Below are 18,756 nucleotides of genomic sequence, written 5' to 3' on the forward strand. Positions count from 1 at the left end.
CAACGTGCAGGACGTCAGACTCAGAAATCAAACAAAGGAAGAAGACTTTGGCTGGCGGGGGTTGGGGTCCCCCGCCAGCTAAGGTAGCAGACGGCGACGGCGGGTTGATGGTGGGAGGGGGGATTGAGAGGGTCATTGGGAGGGGGTATTGAGGGGGTCGTCGGCTGGGGGGTCCAGGGCCAAATCTACGGGGGCCCAGGCCCCCGTGGCCTCATAGTAGCTACCCCATTGGCGTAGGCAAATAGGGGCGTGGTTATAGGCGGGGAAATGGATGTTTCATAGGCATTCTAAAATTTACACGCATAGTTATAGAATATGACCTGGTGTGTCTAAATGTACGCACTGGGATTTGTGCCATGTTTTTATTGGTGTAAATGGACACGCGTAGTTTTAGGTGCTGGGATATCAACTAAAGCATATTCTACGTACCATGCCTAAACCTAGGCACCGCTTATAGAATAAGCTTGGGTGGAAATATTTTCCACCTGGATTTTTTAGATGCCTTATATAGAATCCGGCCCTAAGTTGGTGTTACTCAGTTAACGCATGCTGAAGTCATGTGCTATCACACCCATTGTCCCCCTGACATGTCCCCTTCCCCCCCAAATACCACAAGATTAGCATGCACCAGTGGCAAAACTAATGCAAAATGCTTTATTGTATCCTGCATTAGGCTATTAATAAGCACGCATTAGCACGTAGCACATTGTATTGCACGCACGTAAAAGGGCCCCTTATTAGGAAGCGTTTTCAATTCTCCCTGAGGCCAATTTTGAAAAATTGCTCCAATTTTGAACTACTGCTCGGCTACCGTGCGGCCCGGGCGATAATTTCATTTTTTACGCGTGTCCACTAAGCGCGCCGTAAAATTTCTGGCACGGGGCGCTAACCGGGTGGTAATCGACATTGTACGCACGTAGACCATTACCACCCGGTTAACGCGTGAGATCTTGCCTCTAGGTCAATGGGCGGCGGTAAGGTCTCAGGCCCAAAATGGACGCGCACCAATTTTTATTTTGCTGCACGTCCATTTTCGCCCCCCCCCCAAAAAAATGGTCTTCTTTGCAGGCGTGCTGAAAAATGGACCTGCACGCATCCAATACACACATCTACACCTGCGCAGGCCATTTTCCGGCACACCTTAGTAAAAGGACCCCATAGTGTATACAAAAAAAATGAGGGTTGAATAAAAATAATAAAAGATTTTGGAAGTTTTTTTTTTAAGACCGATGAAAGAGAATTGGAGATGAGTTGGCTCAAACGTCCACAATTTGGTCTCTGCTTCAGCCATCTGAAATCCTTGTCTCCCCTTTTATTGTAAATTTAACCATCAAACAATATGGATATTTTCGTTGTAATGCAACTATTTGATAAGACCTTTATGCTGTTATTTTTTGACAAGGTGTGTGATGTGATTACATTTGGGTTTTTACATTACAAGTTGTTAAAAGTCCATTTCTATAGGTTATACACTATTTTATTCCCCAAATGGCTTTTAGAATTGTCTTTTTAATTCCCTCTTAATGTGGGGAAAAAAGACTTGTAGCAAAATGCGTTAAAGCATTTAGTGATAATTTGACTATTAGCTTGTATTAATCACAGGATATTTAATTTTAATTTTTTTTATTTTTTATTTTTTGTAAATATTTTTATTGAATTTTCAATAATACATCAATCAGAAAAAAAAAACAACAAAGAAAAAACAGCATGCACTATACTACAATGCAATGGTATACATTAAGCTGAGTACAACCATTGGTCAGTAGCTAAGCCATAGATAATAAAAAAACCATAGCAATGTAGTAGATGACGGCAGAAAAAGACCTGCACGGTCCATCCAGTCTGCCCAACAAGACAAACTTGTATGTGCTACTTTTTGTGTATATTTTACCAGAGCCGTAGCGAGGGGAGCTGACACCCGGGGCGGGTCGCCGCTGCGCACCCCCCCCCGGGTGCAGCATGGCGCACCCTCCTCCCGCTGGAGCACACCCCCCCCCGGAGCGCATACCCCCCGGAGCGCATACCTGCGGCGAGGGACGGGTGGGAGGGCCGATCTGCCCCGACTGCACGTTGCTGGGGTGTGTCTGCTCCGCGCTGATTTACTGCTCTCTCTGTCCCGGAACAGGAAGTAACCTGTTCCGGGGCAGAGAGGGCAGTGCACCAGCGCGGAGCCGACACCCCCCCAGCGGCGTGCACCCGGGGCGGACCGCCCTCCCGCCCCCACCTTCCTACGCCACTGTATTTTACCTTGATTTGTAACTGTCATTTTCAGGGCACAGACCGTACAAGTCTGCCCAGCACTATCCCCGCCTCCCAACCACCAGCCCCGCCTCCCACCACCGGCTCTGGCACAGACCGTAGAGATCCAAAGTTTTCCACTTCTGAGGACCATTAGTAGGTCCAGGTATAAAGCGTATTGACAGTTGCTCATATCTTTTGTACAACAAGACCCAATTCCACCAAAGAATAACATTAACTGGAGAATTATCTTTCCAGTGGGATATTATTATTTTTTTGAGAGGGGGTGTACCATGGCGGGAAAAAGGCATGGAAGCATTATCCAGCTAGCACGTTCGCAGTAGGGTGTGCTAACTGGATAGACCAGAATTAAATGTGGGAACACCTAAATAAAGATGGTACATGCTCCTGCGTTAGCTTTTTCTCGGGTAATGCATGCTAATAAAAGTGAACATTAGCGCAATGTTTCCCAAGTCCGGTCCTGGAGTACCCCTTGCCAGTCAGGTTTTCAGGATATCCACAATGAATATGCATGAAAGCGATTTGCATATAATGGAGGCAAGGTCATTAGCGCATGACCTGAAACAAAGTAATAGGAAAATGCCTTCAATATTTGCCAGGAAAGTTCTGCGTTTAAGCCCGTTTCCCAGTGCGTTTTAGTAAAAGGGCCATAGAAAGCTATTTTCTAAACCATTTACATGGGTAAATAACAACTTATCCCAGTTAATTTCCCATGTTGTTTTTTAACCTGAAATGACGAAACCTTCCCCAGCTTTTATTTTTTACAGTCATCAATAGCGCGCGCTGTTTGAACAATAGGACACCGCCCCTCCCCCTCCGAAATGAAAATAAAAGCCCCTAAATGACATGAGGAACTAAATAAATGAAATGTTTAGGCCAGCACATCCCTAGTTAATTGTCTGAAAACTGACGGCAGTGGGGGACCCTTTTTCTTAACACAGGCATTCGCACACCCTCTTACATTAACAACATTCACATCCTTAAATAAAGAAATAAATAACACTTCACTCTAACTGTGGATTAAATTGGCCGCAGCTTTATTCAGCAAATTCAAATCTCCTTTAATTTCTTAACACTTAAATGGCAAATTCAACGATACCGCAATAAACCTCACTTAGACGGTCTCATTCTGACATTTCATATTTTCAATGACCCCAAAGGTATGGTTCACAATTCCGCTGAACCAACCCATTCCCCCCCCCCCCCCAAATCCATGGCGGTACCGCACATGAACTCCCAATTTCCTTTCAATAAACTCCCCAACTGTGTACTACTGAATTCACACAGATAAAGTCAATGATTGTTCAACCCCCCTTTTGCGACAACCAAACACCTCTCTCCTTCCAGCCACCCTACCCTCAACCTTATCAACCTCAACACCCCAATAACATCTCCCAAATCCCATTAAAGAAAAGGAGGGGGGGGGGGGCTGGGCCAGCCAAACAATTACCTTTCACCCGCCTGGCCTTGCGACGAACTGTGAGCTCGCTCTAAATTCCCCTTACATATTTGCTTTCTTTCTTTTCCCTTATTTATTAATTTATTTATTTATTGCATTTGTATCCCACATTTTCCCACCTATTTGCAGGCTCAATGTGGCTTACATGGTTATGTTGACATTGTCATTCCAGGATCTTAAATAAAGTAGTATGGCGCATAGTTTAAGTAAGGGAAGAGAGAAGGAAGGAAGGGAGAGATTAGGGTAGTTATAGAAGGTGGGTTTTCCAGTGGCGTACCAAGGGGGGGGGGGCGGTCCGCCCCGGGTGCACGCCGCTGGGGGGGGTGCCGCGGCGCGTGCCTGCTCTGAGTTCGCTAAACTTCGGCGCTCGTTTGCTGCAGCTCCCTCTGCCCCGGAACAGGTTACTTCCTGTTCCGGGGCAGAGGGAGCTGCAGCAAGCGAAGTTTAGCGAACTCGGAGCAGGCGCGCGCCGCGGCACCTCCCCCAGTGGCGTGCACCCGAGGGGGGTGTCATTTCACTGGAGGGGGGGGGCAAAGGTGTCATTTAGCGGGGAAGGGGGCGCTCCGCCCCGGGTGCCATCCAGGCCAGGAACGCCACTGGGGTTTTCATAACTAATTGGGTTGGTGAGGTATATTGGTGAGGTTATCTGTTATCGGTTCTCATTGTAGGCTTTGTTAAAGAAGTATGTCTTCAGAGATTTGCAGAAGATAGTTATTTCGTTGATTGTCTTCAGGTCTGTAGGTAGTGCGTTCCATAACTGCGTGCTCATGTAGGAGAAGGTAGCGGCATGCATCAGCTTGTATTTTAGTCCTTTACAGCAGGGGAAGTGATTCTCACACCCCAGCCATCGCAACCAAATTACTTTACCTACAACATTAACCCTTCACCACATTGCTACCTTTTCCTCTGGATGGCTCAGCCATGTTATACCACCCTAGTGTAAAATCTGGTGAATCTAAATTGCAGTAAAATGTACAATTATCACAGCTTAATGCGAGACTTGACCGCATGGTAGCTGCATATTTTGAGCAATCAATGGGGGTGTATCCAGCATTTTCATATTAGCGCAAGGTACCTCGCTGTACTTACTACTACTACTACTACTTAACATTTCTAGAACGCTACTAGGGTTACGCAGCGCTGTACAATTTAACAAAGAAGGACGGTCCCTGCTCAGAGGAGCTTACAAGAGCACTGGGTGCAGTGGCTCCCAAGCCTGGTCCTGGAGGCTCCCCAGCCAGTCAGGTTTTCAGGATATCCGTAATGAATATTCCTGGGAGAGATCTGCATGCAGTGGAGGCAGTGCATGCAAATCTCTCACGTGAATATTCATTGTGGATATCCTGAAAACCTGACTGGCTGGGGTGCCTCCAGCACCAGGTTTGGGAATCACAGACTTAGTGCCTTCTATTTAGGAGAAGTAAATGGTCCCACGTTAACAGCACATTTGTCAGTTGCGCACAGTAAGTGTAGTGTGCTCATTCTCCGCACAGGCCACGCCCTTTAACACAAAAAAACACTTAGGAGGGAATTCTATAAGTGAAATGTTCTATGGAATGTGCACTTTTACCTAGATTGCGGGGAGACATTCCTAGGGAGGGTTTCAATTGTTAAATCTATGCACGCTGTCTTCCAATAAAAATCCTCGCGCAGAAAGATCAGGTAACAAATCTGGACCCAAGGGCACTTTTCAAAGGGGAAGTATGCTGCAGGCTTTTGAACCCCAGTGAGTTCTTTTTTTAAATGTCTCCAAATTAGACTAGGTGTTATATCTATCTCTGTGTATATTTATAGAATGCCGTCATCGTACCTGTCACCGTGTAAGATAAACTGCAAAATTATTGCACCTCTGTCTCAAAGAATTTATTTAAGAATGAGTGTACGGAGATTAATTCACTGGTTCAGCGTTAGATGGTAGGTACATGGAGGTGACGGAACTAAAAATTGGATGTCTAGATTTGATAAATAATATTTTCTACTTTACACCATTAGACAATCCACTGTGGACTAGCAACAAAAGTTAACGAAGCACCTGAGCAGAATATTAAGCAGCTGTATACACATAATGCCACTAAGGGGTCCTGCGCTGGTGTAGACCCATGTATTGGATGTGCGCAGGTCCATTTTTCAGCGCACCTGCAAAAAAGGCCTTCTTTTTGTGCTGAAAATGGATTTGTGACAAAATATAAATTGGCGCACGTCCATTTTTGGGCCTGAGATCTTACCGCCGCCCATTGACTTAGCGGTAAGGTCTCACGCATTAACCGAGCAGTGATGGTCTATGCGCGTAGAATGACGATTACTGCCCGGTTTCCACCGCGTACCTGAAAATAAAAATTCTTTTTCAGCACGTGTAGTGGACTTGCGAAAAAAAAAAAAAATCAAAATGACTGCCTGGGCTGCGCAGTAGCTGGGCGGTAACTCTGAATTGACGCGTGTTGGGTGCACATAGGCGCCTACGTGGCTTAGTAAAAGGGCCCCTAAATATCCTTACAGACTTACTTTGGCACTATGGGGGTAATTCTCTGCAGGTGTCCTAAAGTTAGATGCCAGGATACTGTACATTAAGCACAAATTCTATATTGGTCATTGCATGTGCAGTTGCCATTTTTAAATACTAGCGTAAGTCTGAAGCAGTGGTGTAGCTACGTGGGGCCACAGGGGCCTGGGCCCCCCATAGATTTGGCCCTGGACCCCCCCCTACCGACGACCCTCTCGACCCCCCCTCCCACCGCCAACCCGCCACCGCCGTCGCCTACCTTTGCTGGCGGGGGACCCCAACCCCCGCCCGCCGAGGTCCTCTTCTTCCTTCATTCTGTTTCTGAGTCTGACGTCCTGTACGTACAATGTGCAGGATGTCAGACTCACAGAAACAGAGCGAAGCCTTGCGCCGGAAGAAGAGGACCTCGGCTGGCGGGGGTTGGGGTCCCCCGCCAGCAAAGGTAGGTGACGGAGGTGGCGGGGGAGGGTTGGCGGCGGGAGGGGAGTCAAGAGGGTCATCGCTGGGGGGGGGGGGGGGGTCAAAGTTGTTGTTGTACGGTCCATCCATTCTGCCCAACAAGATAAACTCATTTTACATGGTATGTGATCCTTTATACCCGAGTTTGATTTGTCCTTGCCATTCTCAGGGCACAGACCGTAGAAGTCTGCCCAGCACTGTTCTTGTACTAACAGTTCTGAAGATTCTGGAATCCTAAAGAGTTACAAGGTTCCGGAATCCCAATTAGTAGCAACATTCCATGCAGAACCCCAAAGAGTAACATAGTAAATGACGGCAGATAAAGACCTGTATGGTCCATCCAGTCTGCCCAACAAGATAAACTCATTTTACATGATATGTGTTACTTTATGTGTATACCTGAGTTTGATTTGTCCTTGCCGTTCTCAGGGCACAGACAGTAGAAATCTGCCCAGCACTGTTCTTGTACTAAGTTCTGAAGCTAACGTTGAAGCTCCTTAAAATGGACACTCCTGCCCATTCATATCTATTCAGTTGCGATCTAAATTGAAGTAATTTTAGTTTGGTTGGTGAAATAAAATGACTTGCAGGGTGGTGGATATTTTTTTATAGTATTTTTTTTCGTGATGTTTGAATCCAACCCTCCTTTCCTGTAACCAAACTCCTCCTGTTTTTTCAGTTTTCATTTTGGCAGCCAGTTGTGAGAATTGGTGGAAACAGACATACAAGACAGTGGCGTTCCTAGGGTGGCTGACACCCAGGGTGGATCGCCGATGCGCCCCCCCCCTGGGTGCAGCGCGATCCCCCCACCTCCAGCGAAAGGACACCTCCCCCCGGCGAAAGGACACCCCCCGGGTGCATTTTTACCTGCTGGGGGGGGGGGGGGGGGAAAGTAACCTGTTCCGGGGCAGAGGGAGCACGGAACGAACGGAGCCGACAGGCGCACGTCACCTCCTCCAGTGGCATGCACCCGGGGTGGACCGCCCCCACCGTCCCCCCCCCCCCTTGGTACGCCACTGATACAAGATTATGTGAATAGTGCTTGGTAGCAGGAAGTATTTGAGACACATTTTCCTGCTAGATGCTTTATCACAGAGAGTCTAAATAGAGTTTTCAAGCCCTTATTGTAATTTGCTTTCTCAATTTACCGAATGTAGTAGTCCTTACAGTGTTTTGTAAGTTACATGTGGAAGTGAGACTCTCACCCATGCTCTGCCCAGTGTATCCCTACCTGTCAAACATGCACTTTGTAAGGTAGCACTTAGGCAGAATTTTGGCATAGAGGTGTGTATGTGTACATCAGGGGCGTAGCCAGACCTCATGGTGGGAGGGGCCAGAGCCCGAGGTGGGGACATGTTTTGGTCTGCCGCCCTGCCACTGCCCCCCCCCCACCCTCCCGCTCCCCACCCACTGCTGCAGCAGATACCTTGGCTGGCAGGGGTCCCCAACCCCCGCCAGCTGAAATCTTCTCCAGCGCCGGTCTGGCACCGGAGACCGGTGCCGGACAAGGCTTCAGCTGGGGACATAGCTACACCACTGGTATACACATACCTGCATATATGGTATTATTCTATAGAAAATACTCTCAACCAGATCAGATTCACTCAAACCATTCAGGATAACCTCAACCCAACAGTGAATCACAGCATAAGCATTTCCAACGTTTCTTTATACATTACTTTATACAAAAAAGGGGGAGGAAAAAGACCTCCTAGAAACTTGTGACAAAAGCCGTATTTTTTAATGATACAATATGCACACAGTTAAAAATACTAATCATTAGTCAAAAAAACCCCTCCTTCAAAATCTCAATAAGTGTAAACAAAACAAAAAAATAAAGCAACAATCATTTAAGAGTGCAGTTTAACATAATGTTGACATTTCTTCCATATAATTGTGTCATATAGGCTGTCACTTATCTTGTATAGAAAATGTCTTGTTCTAGTAGATGGTCGCTCGATTTCAGCAGGACAAAAGAAAAAGAGATTTTTCTGACCAATGATTAGTATTTTTAACTGTGTGCATATCGTATCGCTAAAAAGTGTGGATTTTGCCACAAGTTTCCATCAGGTCTTTTTCCTCCCCCTTTTTTGTATAAAGTAATGTATAAAGAAAAGTTGGAAATGCTTATGCTGTGATTCGCTGTTTGGTTGGGATTATTCTACAGAAATACATGTGTAATCACTGCGTAACTGTTAAGTGTATAGTTGATAGAATTGTCCAGTGTTGGATAACTTATCCATTTAAAATTAGGACCACATATTTATCAGTCTGACTTAAATGGACGGGGTGGCTGAAACGCACTTAAGGAGATCCAAATAACCAAGCTGACTATTGTCCTCATCTTTTCCAACTAGCCAGAAATAATTCGTATGAATATTTTGTTCGAGGCATCGCTGAGAATATGTCATCTAGGTTCTGTTTATAGGATTCATTTATAGGTCTTTAATTGCAAGTGATGTGCTGATTGCTGAACTCCTTAGCATCAAACAAACCATCCTCTTCCTCCTCACCCCAGAGCGTCTGGCATCCTTTCTTCCACATCCACAGCTGCTCTCCGCAACCCTTCCTGACTCCTGTCCAGAGATTCCAGTTCAGCTACTTCTGGTCTATACCATATTTTCCCCACAGAAAGCTCTCAAAAAATGCAAGCTTTGTGAATTTATTGATATATAACAAATTCTGTCTTTGGCTTGGATTACCACTGAAAATGAAATTTTGTTGTAGCTGATGTCACATTGCATTCTTTTTCTTTAGATTTACTGGCCGTGCCTAAACATCCTTATGCCGCAATGGAGAACTGGGGACTAAATGTGTTTGTGGAACAGAAGATACTGCTGGACCCTGGTCTTTCTTCTATTTCGTACTTGCTCGATGTCACCATGGTCATCGTGCATGAATTATGCCATCAGGTGGGAAATATTCTGACCAAAAGTATAATGTCTAGGGGTGAATTTCCAGCACTGTACTTACCTGGGTATTCTTTTGAGTACACACACGATAACCCAATTTTCAAGCAAAAGAACATAAGAATAGCCATTCTGAGCAGACCGATGATCCATCTAGCCAAGTATCCTGCTTCCAACAGTCACAAGTACCTGACAGAATTCCAAAGAGTAACAAGATTCTGGAATCCCAAAGTGTAGCAAGATTCTGGAATCCCAAAGTGTAGCAAGATTCCGGAATCCCAAACTGTAGCAAAATTCCATGCTACCAAACCCAGGGACAACAGTGGCTTTCCCCATTTCTATCTCAATAGCAGACTTTGGAGTTTTCATCCAGGAATTTGTCCAAACCTTTTATAAAACCTGGGTACGCTAACTACTGTTACCATATCCTCTGCTAACAAGTTCCAGAGCTTAACTACTCATTGAATGAAACAATATTTCCTCCTATTCCTTTTAAAAAGTATTACCATGTAACCTCATTGTGTCCCCTAAGTCATTTTTGAGAGAATAAACAATCAATATACGCTTACCTGTTGTACACCAATCAGGATTTTGTAGACCTCTATCATATTTTTCTCCCCCCCCCCCTCCCATGTCTCTTTTCCAAGTTGAAGCGACCTAACTTCTTAAACCTTTCCTCATATGAGAGGAATTCCATCACCTTAATCATTTTGATCACCTTTCTTTGAACCTTTCTAATTCTGCTATATATCTTTTTTTGGGTTACGGCAACCAGAATTACACACAGTATAGAAGTCTTCCTATTACGTTTGATTGAATATATCAGCTAGTCAGGCAGCTCTATAAATGTGTATAACTTTATCCATTTCAAAACAATGGTGTAACATTAGGAGACGTGAGTTGACTATACATTTATCATTTGAAAATTAAAGTTATGTGCTCAGATTCATAATATTTCCTCTTCCGACCAATACTGCTATTCCCTGAGATACCACCTTTCAGTGCTGCCAAATTGATGTAGATGGTTTTAGGTGACTAAAAAGTCACATTGAGGCAATCTACATGCATTTTGTATCAGTGGCATAGCTATGTGGGGCCAGGGGGGGGCCTGGGCCCCCGTAGATTTGGCCCTGGACCCCCTCCCACTGCCACCCCTCCCTCACCATCACCGTGGGCTACCTTTGCTGGCGGGGGACCCAATCCCCACCAGCTGAGGAGGTCCTCTTCTTCCCGCGAAGGCTTCATTCTGTTTCTGACGTCCTGCACGTACAACGTGCAGGACATCAGAAACAGAACGAAGCTTTCGCGGGAAGAAGAGGACCTCCTCGGCTGGCGGGGATTGGGGTGCCCCGCCAGCAAAGGTAGGCGACTGCGGGGGAGGGTTGGCGGCGGGAGGGGGGTCAAGAGGGTCGTCGGCAGGGGTCGTCAAAGTTGACGGCGGCGGGGGTCGGCAATGGCAGGGGGAGCGATAATGGCTGGGGGGGGGGGGGTCAGTGGTGCTGGGGGGGGGCTAAATTCAGCCCCCTCACCTCGGGCTCTGGACCCCCCTCCCGCCGAAGTCTGGCTACACCCCTGTTTTGTATATATCTACGGGGTCAATTTTCAAAAGAAATTATACATTTAGGAGGGAATTCAATAAAGGTGCTAGAAGTTAGATCTGAAAACAAATTCTGTGCTAAGCATTATTCTATTAAGGGCACACGCCTTATACAAAATAGCATTTTGCGTTGATACTTTGCCCATATATGGAAACCTGACCTCCCAGAGCTCATACCTCAATATTACCACTAGAGGTCTTCATGACCAGTTTTGAGGGCTGGCATTGGTGTGGACTAGACATTAAGGATCCCAATAAGCCTGGGGAGTGGGGGGTAGGCTGTGAGGAGGGGAGTCTTTTTGACCCTTCTGCCCTTGGGGGAGGTGCTTTGGGTCTCAGGGGGTGGGTACCATGTGGTAGGTGCTTGCATGCACAAGCAACAGAATAAGGTCAGTGGCACGCGTAACTTAATTTAGTAATTGGCTGATAATTGGAGTAATTATTGGCTAGAATTGGCCTTAATTGGTATTAATTGGTATTAATTGGCCCCAATTAACATATGCGTACGTAACTACCCTTAGTTGCTATTCTGAATTGCGTGTTCAAATTACAGAGCGCACAACTTACAGTAGGAACTTTGACGTGTAAGGCATTTTACTAAGCCATGTTTGCGGCTGACATGCGCTAATGCCCATTCACTCAGCGGCTTAGGAAACAGAGGGATTAGGCAGGTGTAAATACCAATGTGTTTCTTTTTTCAGTACAGATGTGGATTCTCTGTGTGAAATGGAAATGCACATCTGTATGTTAGGTCCACCCTGGAAACTCCCTCTCCCCACCTTACATGTAAATGGCCCCTCTTCTGAAATGGCAGATAAACATTTGGACCTCTCCAGATGTTCAAATGCAGCCGCCGACACATGTTGATTCTTCTAAGGTGAGACCATAACTCATGTGTAAATGTTTGTGCTTATTATATGAAATTGCCCCCAAAGTGTGTAATATTCACTATAATTTAACTGCTGTGCTGGGAAACACTTTTCAAACAGGACAGCCTATGATGCAGTCAAACACATGTTTACTGGCAAATTTCCTTTTAAAACTGTTCTCCCTATTATTTTGGGCTTACATCCATTTTAAAATCCTGGACATCGGAACTGGGACCCTCTCTGGCATTTTGGAGATCTCAGATGATTGCCCAGATGAGAACAGATAGATGCCAGGTTAAAACATGGGATAGTGTACCTGGGGAGCAGTTTCGAATGCAATGGGAACCTTTATGGATGACTTTGCCCTCACGGGGGAGAAGCTTCATATTGAATTTTTGACTGCACTTAGAACTATGCAAGAGAGGGGTAGGACGAATCTCGCTGTGTCAGATGGGTATAGATTGAGGATCACGTTACGTTGTGAGGCCACTTGCATTGGGTCAGGTCTTATTGCATGGCAAGGGTAGGGAGGGAGGGGAAGGTGGGTGGGGAGGGTTTAGGGTTCGTATTCTGACCATTCAGATGCCAGAACAAACACCACAGAGGCGACTTGGTAGCCGAAGGGTCATAAGAGTGCAGGCCCTTTGCAGCATTGCACAATGAATGGCATAAAAGTTCCTGCCAATAAGAAGTTTGTTGTATAGTTGATACTAAGAGGTTAGGTATTGGGACACCGACATTTGGGTTCTCTGGAGATCAGCCCATAAGTTCCTCAACTTGAACTTCCCCAGCTGTAAAGGAACCAAATACAAACAGGCATACGCTACTACCTTTGCGTACAAAAGCACACAGCTATGGAACGCACTACCCAAGACCCTGAAAACCACGGACAACTTAACCAACTTTCGCAAATCTTTGAAGACATTTCTCTTCAACAAAGCCTACAAAAATAATCCTCAATGAATCATACCACAAAGCTTTGAAGACATTTCTCTTCAACATAGCATACAAAAACAATCCTTGAGGAATCATACTACTCAGTACATCACCCAAACGCTCTAAAACACTTCGACACAACCTTACCCATTACCTACTAATTAATTCCTCTCTTACTTTCAATTTATTACCGACTGTATATAATACTATGTAATGATCATACCAAATTAACACCCTGTAAGCCACATTGAGCCTGCAAAAAGGTGGGATAATGTGGGGTACAAATGCAATAAATAAATAAATAATAAAATAATGAAATGGAGTAGTTGTATGTTGGCAATGTTGAAGAGTTATGAGATATATGCTATTATAGGTATCTGAGGGTAGGGAAGGGGTGGGGTGTTGGGGTGAAAATGTAAAATGCATGGGAACATTGTTATAAGTACATAAGTACATAAGTAGTGCCATACTGGGAAAGACCAAAGGTCCATCTAGCCCAGCATCCTGTCACCGACAGTGGCCAATCCAGGTCAAGGGCACCTGGCACGCTCCCCAAACGTAAAAACATTCCAGACAAGTTATACCTAAAAATGCGGAATTTTTCCAAGTCCATTTAATAGCGGTCTATGGACTTGTCCTTTAGGAATCTATCTAACCCCTTTTTAAACTCCGTCAAGCTAACCGCCCGTACCACGTTCTCCGGCAACGAATTCCAGAGTCTAATTACACGTTGGGTGAAGAAAAATTTTCTCCGATTCGTTTTAAATTTACCACACTGTAGCTTCAACTCATGCCCTCTAGCCCTAGTATTTTTGGATAGCGTGAACAGTCGCTTCACATCCACCCGATCCATTCCACTCATTATTTTATACACTTCTATCATATCTCCCCTCGGCCGTCTCTTCTCCAAGCTAAAAAGCCCTAGCCTTCTCAGCCTCTCTTCATAGGAAAGTCGTCCCATCCCCACTATCATTTTCGTCGCCCTTCGCTGTACCTTTTCCAATTCTACTATATCTTTTTTGAGATACGGAGACCAGTACTGAACACAATACTCCAGGTGCGGTCGCACCATGGAGCGATACAACGGCATTATAACATCCGCACACCTGGACTCCATACCCTTCCTAATAACACCCAACATTCTATTCGCTTTCCTAGCCGCAGCAGCACACTGAGCAGAAGGTTTCAGCGTATCATCGACGACGACACCCAGATCCCTTTCTTGATCCGTAACTCCTAACGCGGAACCTTGCAAGACGTAGCTATAATTCGGGTTCCTCTTACCCACATGCATCACTTTGCACTTGTCAACATTGAACTTCATCTGCCACTTGCACGCCCAATCTCCCAGTCTCGCAAGGTCCTCCTGTAATCGTTCACATTCCTCCTGCGACTTGACGACCCTGAATAATTTTGTGTCATCGGCGAATTTAATTACCTCACTAGTTATTCCCATCTCTAGGTCATTTATAAATACATTAAAAAGCAACGGACCCAGCACAGACCCCTGCGGGACCCCACTAACTACCCTCCTCCACTGAGAATACTGGCCACGCAATCCTACTCTCTGCTTCCTATCTTTCAACCAGTTCTTAATCCATAATAATACCCTACCTTCCGATTCCATGACTCTGCAATTTCTTCAGGAGTCTTTCGTGCGGCACTTTGTCAAACGCCTTCTGAAAATCCAGATATACAATATCAACCGGCTCCCCATTGTCCACATGTTTGCTTACCCCCTCAAAAAAATGCATTAGATTGGTGAGGCAAGACTTCCCTTCACTAAATCCGTGCTGACTTTGTCTCATCAGTCCATGTTTTTGTATATGCTCTGCAATTTTATGAGTTAGATATACTATCTACATGTGGTTTGATCTGTGATTATGTACAAGTTTTAAGATGCTCAATAAACAGATTTAAACACACACGCAAAAAAAACTGTTCTCCCTATATCCATAGGTGACAATCTTACTCTTGAACGAAATGAAAGCACCTTGATTGATCACCTTGTGTAACAGTGAAGTAAACCTGGCAGGCAAGAGAAAGAGATAAGGAAAGATGGACTAACCCTCTCCAAGTTTAGTATAGACTGTGATTGAACTGCCCATCTGCAATTCCCCAAAGACTTTGTATTCAATCAATAATCATCAAACCTGTTTTCCTTTCTTCCAATTATAAAGGGTGCATGTAAGCAGCCTCAGAAAATGATTTATTACAACATTATCAGATGCTAGCTGGATTTCATGTGGACGTCAAACCTTGCTGTAGCTCAAATCCATATGACATCTGCCCTATATAACCCCCAGATCTATATAGGGAAAGGGAAATGGGACTTGATATACCGCCTTTCTGAGGTTTTTGCAACTACATTCAAAGCGGTTTACATGTATTCAGGTACTTATTTTGTACCAGGGGCAATGGAGGGTTAAGTGACTTGCCCAGAGTCACAAGGAGCTGCAGTGGGAATTGAACTCAGCTCCCCAGGATCAAAGTCCACTGCACTAACCACTAGGCTACTCCTCTACTCATTCCACCAATAAGAGCCAACCTCATCAGTGATGTCACAATGGCGATGTCACAATGGCTTGATTGCCTGATACTTGGCTCACTTCTGATATTGTGATGTCATAAGGGAAAGGGGGAAGGGAAATGGGACTTGATATACCGCCTTTCTGAGGTTTTTGCAACTACATTCAAAGCGGTTTACATATATTCAGGTACTTATTTTGTACCAGTGGGCAGTGGAGGGTTAAGTGACTTGCCCAGAGTCACAAGGAGCTGCAGTGGGAATTGAACTCAGTTCCCCAGGATCAAAGTCCACTGCACTAACCACTAGGCTACTCCTCCACTCACCAAAAGTTGGGTACCCAAATACAGGCATGCAGGGCAGATGCGTTCACAAATTAATTACTCAACAAGGTGTTAACAATCAATAATTGGACTTAATTGGCCACCACCACCCCTCTCCATTGAAGTTAATGACCTCCCTTTGTATGACGAACTCTTTTAACTCATCTTTGTATATAGGGGCCCCTTTTACTAAGCTACGGAAGCGTCTACACGTGCCCAACATGCGCCAAAATGGAGTTACCACCCAGCTACTGCATGGCTCTTGCAGTAATTTCATTTTTGGCGTGCATCTGATACACGCGTTTGAAAAATTTCAGACACGTGTATCAGATACGCGTCAAGTGACGTTTGACATGTGTAGGTCATTACTGCCCGGTTACAGCGTTAAATGGCAGATGACGTTTAATGTGAGCAAGGTGATGCATGTGGGAAAAAAGAACCCGAATTATAGCTACGTCATGCAAGGTTCCACGTTAGGAGTTAGGGACCAAGAAAGGGATCTGGGTGTCGTCGTCGTCGATAATACACTGAAACCTTCTGCTCAGTGCGCTGCTGCAGCTAGGAAAGCGAATAGAATGTTGGGTATTATTAGGAAAGGTATGGAAAACAGGTGTGAGGATGTTACAATGCCGTTGTGTCGCTCCATGGTGCGACCGCACCTTGAGTATTGTGTTCATTTCTGGTTGCCGCATCTCAAGAAAGATATAGTAGATTTGGAAAAGGTGCAGCGAAGGGCGACTAAAATGATAGCGGGGATGGGACGACTTCCCTTTGAAGAAAGACTAAGGAGGCTAGGGCTTTTCAGCTTGGAGAAGAGATGGTTGAGGGGAGACATGATAGAGGAATATAAAATAATGAATGGAGTGGAACAGGTGAATGTGAAGCGTCTGTTCATGCTTTCCAAAAATACTAGGACTAGGGGCATGCGATGAAACTACAGTGTAGTAAATTTAAAACAAATCGGAGAAAAGTTTTCTTCACCCAACGCATAATTAAACTCTGGAATTCGTTGCCGGAGAACGTGGTGAAGGCGGTTAGCTTAGCAGAGTTTAAAAAGGGGTTAGACTGTTTCCTAAAGGACAAGTCCATAAACCACTACTAAATGGACTTGGGAAAAATCCACAATTCCAGGAATAACATGTATAGAATGTTTGTACGTTTGGGTAGCTCACCAGGTGCCCTTGGCCTGGATTGGCCGCTGTCGTGGACAGGATGCTGGGCTCGATGGACCCTTGGTCTTTTCCCCGTGTTGCATTACTTATGTACTGCTAGGTCAATGTCTGGCAGGAAGGTCTCAGACCCAAAATGGATGCGCGGCAATTTTCATTTTGTTGGACGTCCATTTTCGGCAAAAATAGAAAGACATTTTTTTTACAGGTGAGCTGAAAAATGATTCTGTGTGCGCCCAAAACACGTGACTACACAACCGCAGGCCATTTCTCAGCGCGTCTTTGTGAAAGGTGTGAGCAAAATACAAATACATAAATAAAATACTGAGTGGAATGGAATCGCTTGTTTACTCATTCCAAAAATGCAAGGACTAGGGGACATGCAATGAAGCTACTAAGTAGTAAATTTAAAACAAACCTGAGAAAATATTTCTTCACCCAGCATGTAATTAAACTCTAGAATTCATTGCCAGAGAGTGTGGTAAAAGCAGTTAAACTTAGCAGGGTTTAAAAAAGGTTTGGATAATTTCCTAAAAGAAAAGTCCATGAGCCATTTTTAACACGGACTTGGGGAAAATCCACTGCTTATTTCTAGGATAAGCAGCATAAAATCTGTTTTACTCTTGGGATCTTATCGGGTACTTGTGACCTGGATTGGCCACTGTTGGAAACAGGATACTGGGCTTGGGTAATGCTTATATTCCTATGTAATTTGTGTTTGCAGGTGCATCTGCCCTAGTCTGTAACATCAGTGGCTAACTTTTCTAGCGCACGGATCCTTAGGGGGCATGGCTATGGGAAGGTTATAGGTAGATCAGGGGGCAATCCTAGAAATTAGGTGTGATGTTATAGAATATTGTCATTTCTGCACCTAATTGCTAAAAATTAGACGCCAGCATTTGCACCAGGTTTCAGCTGGCGTAAAAGCTGATGCCTAAAGTTAGGCGCAAAATCCACTCTAAGGTAGTATTCTATAAAGGGGGCTCAGCATGGGAGCGTGCACTTAACCATTGTGACCCAAAGAAGCTTGACATCTGATAAACATATATACAGTACTGTTTATTATGTGTACAGCATACAGTCTCCGTTAACTGACGTTATACAGTCTCCGTTAACTGACGTTAGGCTTACTTGAAGTAATCAGTCATAGTCCTCTGTACACTCTTGTGTCTGTGAGTTCCATAGACTACATCTGCCAGACGGTAAAAACTGTCATAGCACTGACATTCAGTGGCCTCCAGATAGGCCCGTATGGTGTTGACACTCTCCAGCGCTCTTGCAAAAGTGACAGGAGGTTGTTGAATTTCATCAGCATGTGCCTCGCTGCTCATTTCATCATCTGTTTCATCATCAGCCGTTGCCTGCGTGTAGGCGCATATCTCGATATCAGTGCTGTTATCAGCTGTTTGTAGATCGTAATCAACAGCTATGTAGTGATGAAACTCCTCTTCAGTAACACTGGCTGGGATGTCAATAGCCTGTTCATCTGACACGATTGCAACAGCTGCATCTGTTTCGTCCCTCTCCACATCCCTAACAAAGCTTGCCTGCTTGTAGCAGTTCACAATGGTTGCCTGTGTTACATGATTCCAGGCTTCTTTCTGCATATGTAGGGAATCCAACAGTGATAGATTACGAGCCAGTTCAACAACACGTTTATCCTTGCCAGTCTGGTCATCCATAATGCTCATCAGACAACGTAGCACAAGAGCCCGATAATGTTGTTTGAAATTGGCTATTATGCCCTGA

At 45.0% G+C, this 18,756-nt stretch overlaps 1 protein-coding gene across 1 annotated transcript in view; it reads left to right on the plus strand.

Annotated features, from left to right (window-relative positions):
* TRHDE (thyrotropin releasing hormone degrading enzyme) overlaps window positions 1-18,756 on the plus strand; it is a 367,175-nt gene that overhangs the window by 149,353 nt on the left and 199,066 nt on the right. The window contains exon 6 of the mRNA XM_030214836.1: window positions 9,435-9,589. Within this exon, the coding sequence (XP_030070696.1) occupies window positions 9,435-9,589 (155 nt within the window). The remainder of the gene's footprint in view (window positions 1-9,434; window positions 9,590-18,756) is intronic.

The sequence above is a fragment of the Microcaecilia unicolor genome, chromosome 9 (genome assembly GCF_901765095.1).
Source record: "Microcaecilia unicolor chromosome 9, aMicUni1.1, whole genome shotgun sequence".
Lineage (NCBI taxonomy): Eukaryota > Metazoa > Chordata > Amphibia > Gymnophiona > Siphonopidae > Microcaecilia > Microcaecilia unicolor.